Source organism: Lolium perenne, chromosome 2, assembly GCF_019359855.2.
Source record: "Lolium perenne isolate Kyuss_39 chromosome 2, Kyuss_2.0, whole genome shotgun sequence".
In the NCBI taxonomy this organism is placed as follows: domain Eukaryota; kingdom Viridiplantae; phylum Streptophyta; class Magnoliopsida; order Poales; family Poaceae; genus Lolium; species Lolium perenne.
Window position 1 is genome coordinate 295,000,082 of NC_067245.2, and position 12,448 is coordinate 295,012,529.

At 46.3% G+C, this 12,448-nt stretch overlaps 2 protein-coding genes across 2 annotated transcripts; both read right to left on the reverse strand.

Annotated features, from left to right (window-relative positions):
• Positions 1-4,615: 4,615 nt before the first annotated feature.
• On the reverse strand, positions 4,616-5,794 carry LOC127329437 (uncharacterized). The gene has a single exon (XM_051355956.1). The coding sequence runs from the start codon at positions 5,792-5,794 to the stop codon at positions 4,616-4,618; it is 1,179 nt and encodes a 392-aa protein (XP_051211916.1).
• Positions 5,795-8,334: 2,540 nt separating this feature from the next.
• Positions 8,335-9,519, reverse strand: LOC127329436 (uncharacterized). The gene has a single exon (XM_051355953.1). It carries the CDS (start codon positions 9,517-9,519, stop codon positions 8,335-8,337), a length of 1,185 nt encoding a protein of 394 aa, XP_051211913.1.
• Positions 9,520-12,448: the final 2,929 nt, after the last annotated feature.

Here is a 12,448-nt window from a genome sequence, read left to right on the forward strand (position 1 = left end):
CGGCGATGGACAAGAATGAGATGCCCATTGTCGGCGCTTCCGACGTAGCCGCCGGCGCATCAGTCATCGACGCATCGGCCGCCACCGCCGTCCAGGCCCCGTCGCTGCTTCCAACGTAGCCGCCGGCGCATCGGCCGCCGCCCCCGTCCAGGCTCCCGACACTTGGGACCCGTACGAACCAGTGCCATACGTCGCGCTGGAGAACCCCTACGACACCAGCATCGTCGACGATGAGCCGGAGGTAACCCTTTGTTCCCTTGTTCTTATCCCATTTCAATCCTTTTGTGTTAGATCTAGCGTTATTAGGGTTCATCTGTTTCTAGTTCAATCCTTTTGTGTTAGATCTTGCGTTATTAGGGTCCGTCTGTTCCTAATTCAATCATTTTGTGTTAGATCTTGCGTTATTAGGATTCTGTTTCTAGTTCTAGATTTTGCGTTATTAGTGTTTGTGATTTGCTTTTGTTTAAAATTCGGTTAACTTATGTGAGTAATCAATCCCATCCGGTTAATTTGTGCCGATGATGATGAATATTTGGGCACAAATTGATTCAGGGTTTGGTCAGTGAACAATTGGTGTGTACAAATTTGTTATGCATGATCTTTGGTTCACTGACTCAAATCCTAGATATAAGTGTGTCCAATGTAACTAAGGCCACCTCTTTTTTCGTGCCCATATTATCATGCATGATCTTTTGTTCACTCTCTGTTCCATCATCGTTGCAATTGACTCCGTGTTTTTTGCACGATCTTTGGTGCTACGTGACAGGTGCAGAGCAGCGACGTCGACAGCGACGACGAGTCCTTCCACACCAAGACTTGTCACGTCCTCAGGAGGCTGCAGTCCGGCCATTACGATGACCACTTTTCTCGAGGCGTTTACAGGTGCTCCTTCTGCAACAGGAAGCTCCACGCCACCGACTTCAACTGCCTAGTGAACCATGCTGAATCCATTGGCAGATGTGACGCTAGAGTTGGAACGATCGTGAACGTGCATGCATTCATGTCCCAACACAAAGCACTTGTGATTCACCTGCGTAGCCTCCAAGCGAGTCACAGGCGCTACCTGGAGGCGTTGAACGTGCCTACTGCACTCTCTGTATGTGACTGCTCTTTCTGTAGAGCAGCTTAAATTCATGTAAAATGTAGCTTATATTGGATCTATCGGTAGTACTGTTGGATCTGTCGTGAATATATCTATGCTATGTTGGCTGCTGTATGTAGCTTATCCTATATTTTCTCTGGATTTGTGTCCTAGATTTCCTACCTGATTGGGTAAAAACGAAGGCATAACAAAATGAATGACGTTAAAAAACAGAAGGAGAAGCTGCTCTAGATTTGCTACCAATTTGGGCAATCAAGAATGAATGAGATCGAGCGAGAGAGAAGAAAAAGGTGCATTGAAAACTGCTAATCTGGGCGAAAGAGACAGAAACCACTCGTGCCCACGTCCCGGACCCACGCGGCTCCACACGCTACGGCCCCCGCTCCGCTCGTATGACCAAACACGGTCTCGTCCTGTCCCACGCGGTCCCTTTCTACCAGCCCCACATGACGCGGCCCCACTCATCAGCACGGAACGGTCAACTGAACGGGATTCCTCCCGTCCGAGCTCCTTGTGAGGGTTTCAGACAAGGGCTTGGGGAAAACTGAGGAAAAACTAAGGAGTTGGGGAAAACTGAGTACAACTAAGGACCCGAGGGCACGAAAATAGAAGTCCCTATTATAAAAATAGTTGAGCTTGTTGAGTATGCCCATACTCATCATTCATTCTAAATCCTATTGCTAAACTTTGAGGATCATAGATGAGATACGACCGACGAACCTAAAGGCATCCATGACGTGTCTACTACAATGAGTCAGATCTATCGAGAGGAGTCGAATGTGTGAATTATGCCATAGTCTATGGTGTAGAGGAGGTGGAGCCTGAGTAGTAGACATACTAGAGTAGTCGTAGCTCAGGCGAGCAGCATAGAACCTTAACTCATAAGCTGCTGAGCTTCAATGGGTTTTAGTTTGCTAGTTCTAGTTGCTTCCAAATTGTGTATAACCCGACGAGCCTTTCGTTCGTGTGAGAATCCACTAGGGTTCGGTTGAGTGGCTCACTTCGTTGAGAAGGGCTTTCTATAACTAAGAAATGAGTGGAACTATCCTCTCTATACAAATGAGGATTTCAAAGTCGTTGTACACCTTTGGCTTATAATAATAAGTGTTCCATATTTATACATGTAATGTTTATCTTATCCCACTATGAGGGATGTAATATTGTGAATGGTACTTTCATAAGTGTTATATCAACGACTCGGGTACTACAACATGCAGCGGTATGATGGATCACCGTCTCTCTCTCTCCCTCCCTAGCTTCCTCCCTCCCTCTCTCTCTCGTCAGTTCCTTTTGTTGCAATGCTTCTAGGCTTCCCCATCCCGGCAGCTATGTGCATCTCATTCCAAGAGTGTAGGCCTCCGAAACACCGTCCCTTGAGATCCTAGACCGGGAAATGGTCGCTAACGCCTCGTTTGGACGTTTGATTTGGGGCGTGGCCTTGAAAATTCGGGATTTCTAAGGCCCGAATAACACAATTCTACCTATGTGACAATTCTATTGTGTGGAGGTTCAAGGTATTTAGCCCAGGTATTTCGGATCGCTCGATATCAAGGGAGGGGGTCAAACGGCAAAAAAGGAAAGGTAGATGATGTCGAGGGGTTAGGCTGGAGACTGGCGTGTATTCGCCCCGCACCCCTTCGCTCTTCTCCTCCCCCAACTTGCATGAAGAAAGACTTGGGCAGAACCCTACCATCGCCAACGGCGGTGTAGGTACCCCAGACTCCCGCCCTCCTTCACTGACCCAGAATGGCGCCGTCGGCCTCCACTGAACCTACCAATCCCCGCGACTCAGTCTCTCGTGTGTTATCTCTCTCTCGCCCCTCTCATCTTTGTCTCCGTCTGCAGGAATCAAAGGTGCCCAGGCCTGCGCACGTACCTCCACCCGGCGACCTTCGTCCGGCGCAGGTGTGTGCTACAGGACCCCGCCCTCCCATCCCATGAAATAGGATGTGACACCGACACGTGCCTCCTCTGTCTCTATTTTCTCAGTCAATTTGCCCTTTTAATTTGTGATGTGTTGTTACGCTGTTTCTGCTGATGCTCTGCTTGTGAATGTGTTGGCTTGGTTAGTATGATTTGATGACTGATTTGTGTGCTACTGCTTGTTGTCAATTTCTGAAATATTGTTAGTACAAATTGCATGCCATGCTAATAAAATTGATTTACATTGTAGTTGCAAAATATCGGACGAGTTAGCCATGGTTTCTTACATAACAGAAGAAAGAGGAGAAGGATTTTGTTTATGAAACAATACTTTGAATCCACTCTTCTTGTGATGCCATATCTTAGTACACAAACCCTGCCGAGGGATTTAGGTAGCTTTGTTAGTTCACACTTTTCTGAGGTTTTAACAGTCATTCTTGGAGAGTTTATTAAGCTGCTAGATCATCCTTCTGTGATACTTGCTACACTTGAAGCCATACCTGAGATGTCTAAAACTGAAAAGTTGCAAGCTTATGCGAAGCTAGTCGGTAGCGAGCGTTTATTCCATGCACTTCAGGAGCTCCTCATGGATGTTAGAAAGGAATGGTTGCCGATGTTGCCTTGATTCATGTGCCTTTGTTGCATGTGCTTAATAGACTAAGAATTGTAATCCACGTATGAGACTATGTAGTTTGTATGCTTCGGCTTTGTATTATCTTTATGTGCTTGCTTATGCTGTATCATGAATGGAACTTTGTATTATGTTGTCAAACTATTCGACAAAATTAATGTTTTTACGTATTGCTCTGAATACATTATTTTCTTGTTCATGCGACTAAAAAAATATTGTGCGACACGGTATAATGATTGAAGTGTCCTAGGACCGAAATTCATCATTTTACCATCCAAACAACATTTGGCATTCAACCTCAGTATCTAGTCTGGGTACCGAATATCTAACACATCCAAACAGAAATATTGGCATTTGCTCTCAATATCAATATCCGAAGTATTGGACATTCAGCTCAATACAATACCTAGCCCCCCAATGCAAACATCCAAACCAACCGTAAAGTTTTTTGGGAGCTTCTCGGCACGACTACTCGCCTCCACTCGACTACTTTCTTGCCGATCGTACGTCTACTTCCTCTACGGATCCGGCGACATCAACTTCACCAACATGGGTGACAACGATGTTGCTGAGTTTGAGTTTAGATATGTTAAATGTGTCTTTTTAATCGTATGTGATTAGATTTGCTTTTGCATTTATGTTGTAATTTCATTAGTTAAACTCCGCTAAAAATCTTAATATTCCAACGGTAACATCACATATCTTTTAACAAATTTGCTATGTCTTAGTCGATCGAGATTTGCATGGCAAAAAGTGCATTTACACTTTTCTGCAAGAAAATGACAACTAGACCAATTTGCACTTTTTGTGAACTACAGTTATACTTTTCTCAGGAGACTAAGACCGAAGAAAATCTCAGACAAACCCATATTTTAATGTAATAATACATAGAGATCGAACGACAACAATGCAACATCGTCATAGGTTTTGTACGTGTATTAAACTAACCGGTGTGTGAACTACAAGTCCGGAGGGTAAAGCCACACCCCAAGATTGTTAACTCCCGTCACGTAATATCCTGTCCTCTCAACACCATCGCCGACACTTTGGTCTTTCTTGTGATAGATGTACTGGTGTTCGGCTATTGTCACAGAGTACACGGCATCATCGGGCAACTCGGTTGTAGGTGAATGTGTATGTTTGGTGTAGTAGACATGGTTTCCCTCCAAACCATAGTGTTGGTCTACTGCCACGTGCACCGCCTTAGACCAAAACGGCCCCAGGAACAAGGCATGGTCACCAAAACTCGTCACCTCTGTCCACTTATACTTGTAAGACTCAACACTAGTGTCAACAAGTGTGAAGATCTTGAAGAAAGGCTCGTGGCTGGGCAACCACCTGGTCTGTATCGCCATGGATGGCTTGCCATGTAGCTCGAACAGGTGGCAGCTGTACGCCGTTTTGTCGTTCTCGTAGGTGGGACCGTAGCGGCTTTGGACGGCCAGTCGGTGGCTTGATCTGATGACCGGAGTGCCATCTTCCTCCATGTCGATTTTAAACTTGACCAGCACCTCGCCAGGATTCAGGACGCCATACAGCTCGCCGTTGCAGAACGCGATGTCAATGAGCAACATCTTTGTGGGCGTGTGTTCCTTATATGCGGTCCAGCTCCTCCCGCCGCCACCAATTTTGCACAGCCCAATTTCGACATCCCCCCACTTAGCGATAGAGGCGAGGATGCAGCCGCTAGAGGTAGGGTCTCCAGAGAAGATGATCTTCCTTGGCACGATGTAATATAGACTCTGCGAGCATATCGGGGCGAGTGCCACCTCAACGCCGGAGAAGAGATTCATGATGACGAGCTTGCAGCGTTCGACCGCGGCGACCCAGCCACCGTCGTGCGAGCCGACGAACCGCATGTTCTCCGCCCTCTCCGGTACGCGCACGACGTAGCCGTCCACGGGGCCGCACAGGCGCTTCGGCCCGCTGAGGTGGGTCCACTTATACACGAGCAGCAGCGGGACGGCTGGCAGCGCCGGCAGCCGCGACGAGGCGGCGCGCCACGCCTTGCAGACGGCGGCGAGGCGCACGCGAGCCCAGGGGGAGGCAAGCCTGACGCGGACTATGCCCAGGAGTTCGTCGGGGAGGTCGGACCACCGAGACGACTCGGTGCTGCCGTTCATGTCGGTTGTCGACATGTCGCACTCGTGTCTCCAACTCTCGATCGTTTCCAGGGACGATCCTGTTGACGCAGCCCCGATCTTCCGACGCGGCAATGTCCACGTCCAAAGCTACCTCGACTAGCAAAATTGATCGTCTCTAGCTATCTCGACCAGGGTCGGCTTTCTTTGTATTTATTGCTTTGAAGTTTGAACTGGTATATGGCCGACCGCGACCAGAGAACGGACTCTGAATTTAAACGTGCTACTTATTTAGGAGATTAACTGGTTAACCTGTACAGATCCGTGTAGTACTCCATGTTTTCTGTTATTTCGTAGGCTGAGTCTCCAGGCCCCTGTGAGTCTCGTGTCGGACACCAACTCAGTGGTAGCAGCAGGAACAACGAAAACCGAAATATTGGTAGCTAGCTGCAACGTACGGTAGCCCAGCCATCAACCACTTATCCCTTCACGCAGAACAGTCACGACTCAGCTTCACCAGGGTTTTCACTTTTCAGCATGAACTGCCATGGCACCGGAAATGGTCTGCAAACATGCCTCTCATTTCCTTGGCATATATATAGCAGTAAGTTGAGAAAGTGACAACTGACTATCTAAAACAATTCTGAGGTTTAACTTTCTTCACACTTGCAGGTTGATGAAGGGCATTTTTAAAATTTTATACTACTAATTTTAGTTAAGGTTTATTATGTTCTGCCGCACAGTTTTGCAATCTCAAAAAAATTATTCAGTGGCCCTTATACACGTTTTAAGAGGCTAATATTTACGGGATCTATTAGAGATGTTCTTAGACTACACCCTCATCGCAGGCCTGGCCGTAAACCCTTATCTTAGGAGTAATGTTGACTGCAAAAGGAAGAAAATACTCCGTATAAGTACCATTTTTTAAGGGAGAAATGAATTACCTAAATGTGCTGTCAAAAAATTACCATGAAGTTACAGGAGGGCCAAAGTGCATCTACGTGCCAAACGGTGCACACGTCGATTCGATCATGCGTGCATGATGTGCTACGAATGAATTGGGCATTTGTTTAAAACAAGGTAAAAGATTTTCCATTTTATTTGATTAAAAAGGGGTTAGACTGTTACAAAGCCCCAGGCCTGGGGCAAATCCTTGGCGCAAACAAAAACCTACTTTCGTGGCATTACATTACTCAGAAGCTTTTGCATCGACCAAAGACCAAAGCCGCACCCTTAGCTTTTAATCTTGCCACCATCATAGGGATGGCCGACCAGTGGTTTCAGAACACACGACCACTTCTCTCTTTCCGAAATTCCCGTGAGACAAGCATGGCTAGAGAAGCCATGGCTTGCGCGAGGATGTTCCATCATTCTTGAACGAAATGCCACATGCCACTCCCTTGGTGGAATATCATGTAGATCAAGTCATTCCTTTAAACATTCCACTCTGGACCATGAAGGGATATTTGAATAGTAGGTGTGCGGCAAACTCTTGGCCACAATTTTGACATCCTCTCCACTCAAGCCAATCCGCTATTGACACTCTATTATGTAGCACTAACAAAGCAAAAAATATTGCACTTCAGAGTTAAACCTTCAAATTGCATCTTGTACGCTGATACAGTCGAGTAGTATCTGTTGTCTCTAAGCAAGTGATGGAGTCTTGGGTATCATCATAGATCGAAAAATTGCAAAATATGTTTGATGGATAGGCCATTTTGAACATTGATTTGGGAGACCCAAAAGTTGTCGTCCAAGGCCTTTCGAATAGTGCTCTTTTTCTTGTGAGAGAGTCCAAAAAAAGAGTGGTGAAATATCTCTGGGCCGACCCCGTCAAGCCATGAAGGTTCCCAAAAAAGTGCCTTTTCCCCATTGCTAATGGTTTCCCTTGTGGTGTCCGCAAAGAACTTGTAGTCGTTTCTTGTGCAGCGATTTCCCAAACCAATCCAAGGCTTTGCATCATCCCAACTCCAACCAAAGCTAACACAACGGAGAGCCGCAGGAAATTTATTGAGGTTGAGAATGCCAATACCTCGTTTTTTTTCCTTAGGCTTGCATAATAAATCCCAATTAACCTTGCATCTGCCATCCGAGACAATCATAATCGGCGCAAAGATAGGCCTTACTGATGCTATCAATCTGCTGAGTTTGAGTTTTCGAAGAACACATATGTGCTTCTTTTCTATCTGTTTGCACTAGTAGTTGGTTCAGATCTATTAGATATGTCCTTTTAACGTATGTGATTAGATTTACCAGCTTGTGCATTTATGTTGTTACTATCAATCTATCATATATTGGTCAAACTCTGCCAAAAAAAATCTTAATATTCCAAAAATAACATCACCTATCTTTTAATGAATTTGCTACCCATAAAAAAGTGATCCAGTTGAATGGAAAAAAGTGCATTTGCACTTTTCTGCAAGAAATAACAACTAGACCAAGTTGTACCTTTTGTGAACAACTGTCACGGTGACTGAGACCGAAGAAGATCTGGTACAAATCCATATTTTTTAAATATAATAATACATAGATCCAAATGACAACAATGCAAGATCGTCATAGGTTTTGTACATGTATTAAACTAACCGATATATCGACTACAAGTCCGGAGGGTAAAGCCAGATCCCAAGATTGTTACCTCCCGTGACGTAGTATCCTGTCCTCTCAACACCATCGCCGACATTTTGGTCTTTCTTGTAGTACATGTATTCGTGTTCGGCTATTGTCACAGAGTACATGGCATCATCGGGCAACTCGGTTGTACGTGAATGTATATGTTCAGTGTAGTAGATATGGTTTCTCTCCAAACCGTAGTGTTGGTCTACTGCCACGTGCACCGCCTTAGACCAAAACGGCCCCAAGAACAAGGCATGGTCACCAAAACTCGTCACCTCTACCCACTTATACTTGTAAGCCTCAACACTATTAGTGTCAACAAGTGTGAAGATCTTGAAGAAAGGCTCATGGCTGGGCAACCACCTGGTCTGTATCGCCATAGATGGCTTGCCATGTAGCTCGAACAGGTGGCAGTTGTACGCCGTGGTGTCGTTCTCGTAGGTGGGACCGTCGCGGCTTTTGATGGCCAATCGGTGGCTTGATTTAATGACCGGAGTGCCATCTTCCTCCATGTCGATTTTAAACTTGACCAGTTTCTCGCCAGGATGCAGGAGGCCATACAGCTCGCTGTTACAGAACGCGATGTCGCCAAGATCTGTGAGCGTGTCTTCCTGATATGCGGTCCAACCGCTCCCGCCGCCACCAATTTTGCACACCCCAATTTGGAACCGCCGCCACTTATCGTTAGAGGCGAGGATGCAGCCGCTAGAGGTGGGGTCTCCAGAGAAGATGATCTTCCTTGGCATGATGTAATATAGACTCTGCGAGCGTATCGAGAGTGCCACCTCAGCGCCGGAGAAGAGATTCATGATGACGAGCTTGCTGTATTCGACCGCGGCGACCCAGCCACCGTCGTGCGAGCCGACGAACCGCATGTTCTCCGCCCTCTCCGGTACGCGCACGACGCAGCCGTCCACGGGGCCGCACAGGCGCTTCGGCCCGCTGAGGTGGGTCCACTTATACACGAGCAGCAGCGGGACGGCTGGCGGCGCCGGCAGCCGCGACGAGGCGGCGCGCCACGCCCTGCAGACGGCGGCGAGGCGCACGCGAGCCCAGGGGGAGGCAAGCCTGACGCGGACTATGCCCAGGAGTTCGTCGGGGAGGTCGGACCACCGTGCCGATGACGGCGACGACTCGGTGCTGCCGTACATGTCGGTCGTCGACATGTCGCACTCGTGTCTCCAATTCTCGATCGTTTCCACGGACGACCTGTTGACGCAGCCCGGACCTGATCTTCCGACGCGGCCCGTGTCCACGTCCAAAGCTACCTCGACTAGCAAAATTGATCGACTCTAGCTATCTCGACCTGGGTCGGCTTTCTTTGTATTGCTTTGAAGTTTGAACCGATATGGCCGACCGCGACCAGAGAACGGACTCTGAATTTAAACGTGCTACTTATTTAGGAGATTAACTGGTTAACCTGTACTGATCCGTGTAGTACTCCATGTTTTCTGTTATTTCGTAGGCTGAGTCTCCAGGCCCCTATGAGTCTCTCGTGTCGGACACCAACTCAGTGGTAGCAGCAGGAACAACGAAAACCGAAATATTGGTAGCTAGCTGCAACGTACGGTAGCCCGGCCATCAACCACTTATCCCTTCACGCAGAAAATGTTGGTATAATCTTGCCTCAAATCAAATTAGTAATTTGTGTTAGAGTTTGGCTTGCATGCCACCGTACGGGAGTTCTAGTCCTAGTAGTACTAGGAAGCTTTGTACGTGTAGTACGAGTCATAGTTGGTGTCGCGTGGAGTTGTACGTGAGTCTAGTTAGTATGGGTAGGAAGTACTACTTCATGTAGGACTTCTTGTCCATGTCGGTTTATGGTTTATCAGCACGGGTAGGTTTAGGTTAGGTCTTGAGTTGGTTATACGTTCGTGTCTATGTACACGTGAGGTTCTACCAGATTGTAACGTGAGATGAGAAAACAGAAAAGGAGAAATAAAGAGGGAAAATTATAGGGTGCGATACGCACCTTTGGATAAAGTTTTTTGTGCTTGTGTTTTTGCCTAGTTTGATGTGATTGATCTATGGGCGAATTTTAACAGAACAGTCACGACTCAGCTTCACCAGGGTTTTCAGCATGAACTGCCATGGCACCAGAAATGGTCTGCAAACATGGCTCTCCTTTTCTTGGCATATAGGAGTAAGTTGAGAGAGTGACAACTAACTATACAAAACAATTCTGAGGTTTAACTTTCTTCACACTTGCAGGTTGATGAAGGGCATTTTTAAAATTTATACTACTAATTTTAGTTAAGGTTTATTATGTTCTAGTTTTGCAATCTCAAAGAAGTTATTCGGTGGCCCTTATACACGTTTTAAGAGGCCAATTTTTATCTATTAGAGATGTTTTTAGACTACACCATCAACGCAGGCCTGGGCGTAAACCCTTATCTGAGGAGCAATGTTTGCTGCAAAAGGAAAAAAAATCCGTACAAGTACCATTTTTTACGGGAGAAATGAATTACCTAAATGTGCTGTCAAAAAATTATTAGGAAGAACAACAGAACTGATGAGAGACCGTCTGTTAAAGGGAGGGCCAAAGTGCATCTACGTGCCAAACGGTGTACATGTCGATTCGATCATGTTGGGCATTTGTTTAAAACAAGGTAAAAGATTTGTCATTTTATTGATTAAAAAAGGGTTAGACTGTTACAAAGCCTCGGGCCTGGGGCAAATCCGAGGCACAAACAAAAACCTACTTTCGTGGCATTACATTACTCGAAGCTTTTGCATCGACCAAAGACCAACGCCACACCTCATCTTTTAATCTTGCCACCATCATAGGGATGGTCGACGAGTGGTTTCGGAACACATGGCCATTTCTCTCTTTTCGAATTTCCCATGAGACAAGCATGGCGAGAGAAGTCATGGCTTGCCCGAGGATGTTCCACCATTCTTGAACGGAATGACACATGCCACTCCCTTGGTTGAATATTATGTAGATCAAGTCATTCCTCTAAACATTCCAGTCTGCACCATGAAGGAACAATTGAATAGTAGGTGTGCGGCAAACTCTTGGACTTGGTTGCAAAGCTTGCATAGGCCACAATTTTGACATCCTCTCCACTCAAGCCAATCCGCCATTGACACTCTATTATGTAGCACTAACAAAGCAAAAAATCTTGCACTTCAGTGTTAAACCTTCAAATTGCATCTTGCACACTGATATAGTCAAGTAGGATCCGCTGTCTCTAAGCAAGTGATGGAGTCTTGGGTGTCATCAAAGATCAAAAAAATTGAAAAATATGTTTGGCGGAGAGGCTATTTTGAACGTTGATTTGGGAGACCCAAAAGTTACCGTCCAAGGCCTTTCGAATAGTGCTCTTTTTCTTGTGAGAGAGTCCAAAAAAAGTGTGGTGAAATATCTCTAGGCCGACCCCGTCAATCCATGAAAGTTCCCAAAAAGGGGCCTTTTCCCCATTGCTAATGGTTTCCCTTGTGGTGTCCGCAAAGAACTTGTGGTCGTTTGTTGTGCAACGATTTCCCAAACCAATCCAAGGCTTTGCATCATCCCAACTCCAACCAAAGCTAACACAACGGAGAGCCGGGAAATTTATTGAGGTTGAGAATTCCAATACCTCGTTTTTTTCCGGCTTGCAAACTAAATCCCAATTAACCTTGCATCTGCCATCCGAGACCATCATAATCGGCGCAAAGATAGCCATTATGGATGCTATCAATCTTTTAGTGGACCTCCAAAGAGATTTAGAGAATGGCGGTGAAGTAGATGACCACACTAGTAAGCACCGCTTTGACAGGGACGGTGTGGCCGGCCATAGAGGCATGCTTCCCAATCCATGCATGAGACAAGGTTTCCAACAACTTTATCTTCGAGGTATTGAAGTGAATTCTCTCGAGCCTTGTGAGGGAGAGTGGTAGGGATAGTTATCTCGTGTGAAAGTTTGCGCGGTTAGCCATGAAGGATTGGGAGAACCTCATCAAGGTCTATGTCATCACACCGAATAGGGGCGACTTGGCTTTTGGAGCAATTGGTGACGAGGTCGATGACGAAACCAACCCAATATAAAGTAGATCCCAAGAAGATGATATCCTCCTTAACCGGCTTGATAAAGATTGCCACATCATCGGCAT

Excerpts from the sequence above, each read along its gene's own strand:
- LOC127329436 (XM_051355953.1), bottom strand. The coding sequence starts at position 9,519 with ATGTCGACGACCGACATGTACGGCAGCACCGAGTCGTCGCCGTCATCG.
- LOC127329437 (XM_051355956.1), bottom strand. The coding sequence starts at position 5,794 with ATGTCGACAACCGACATGAACGGCAGCACCGAGTCGTCTCGGTGGTCC.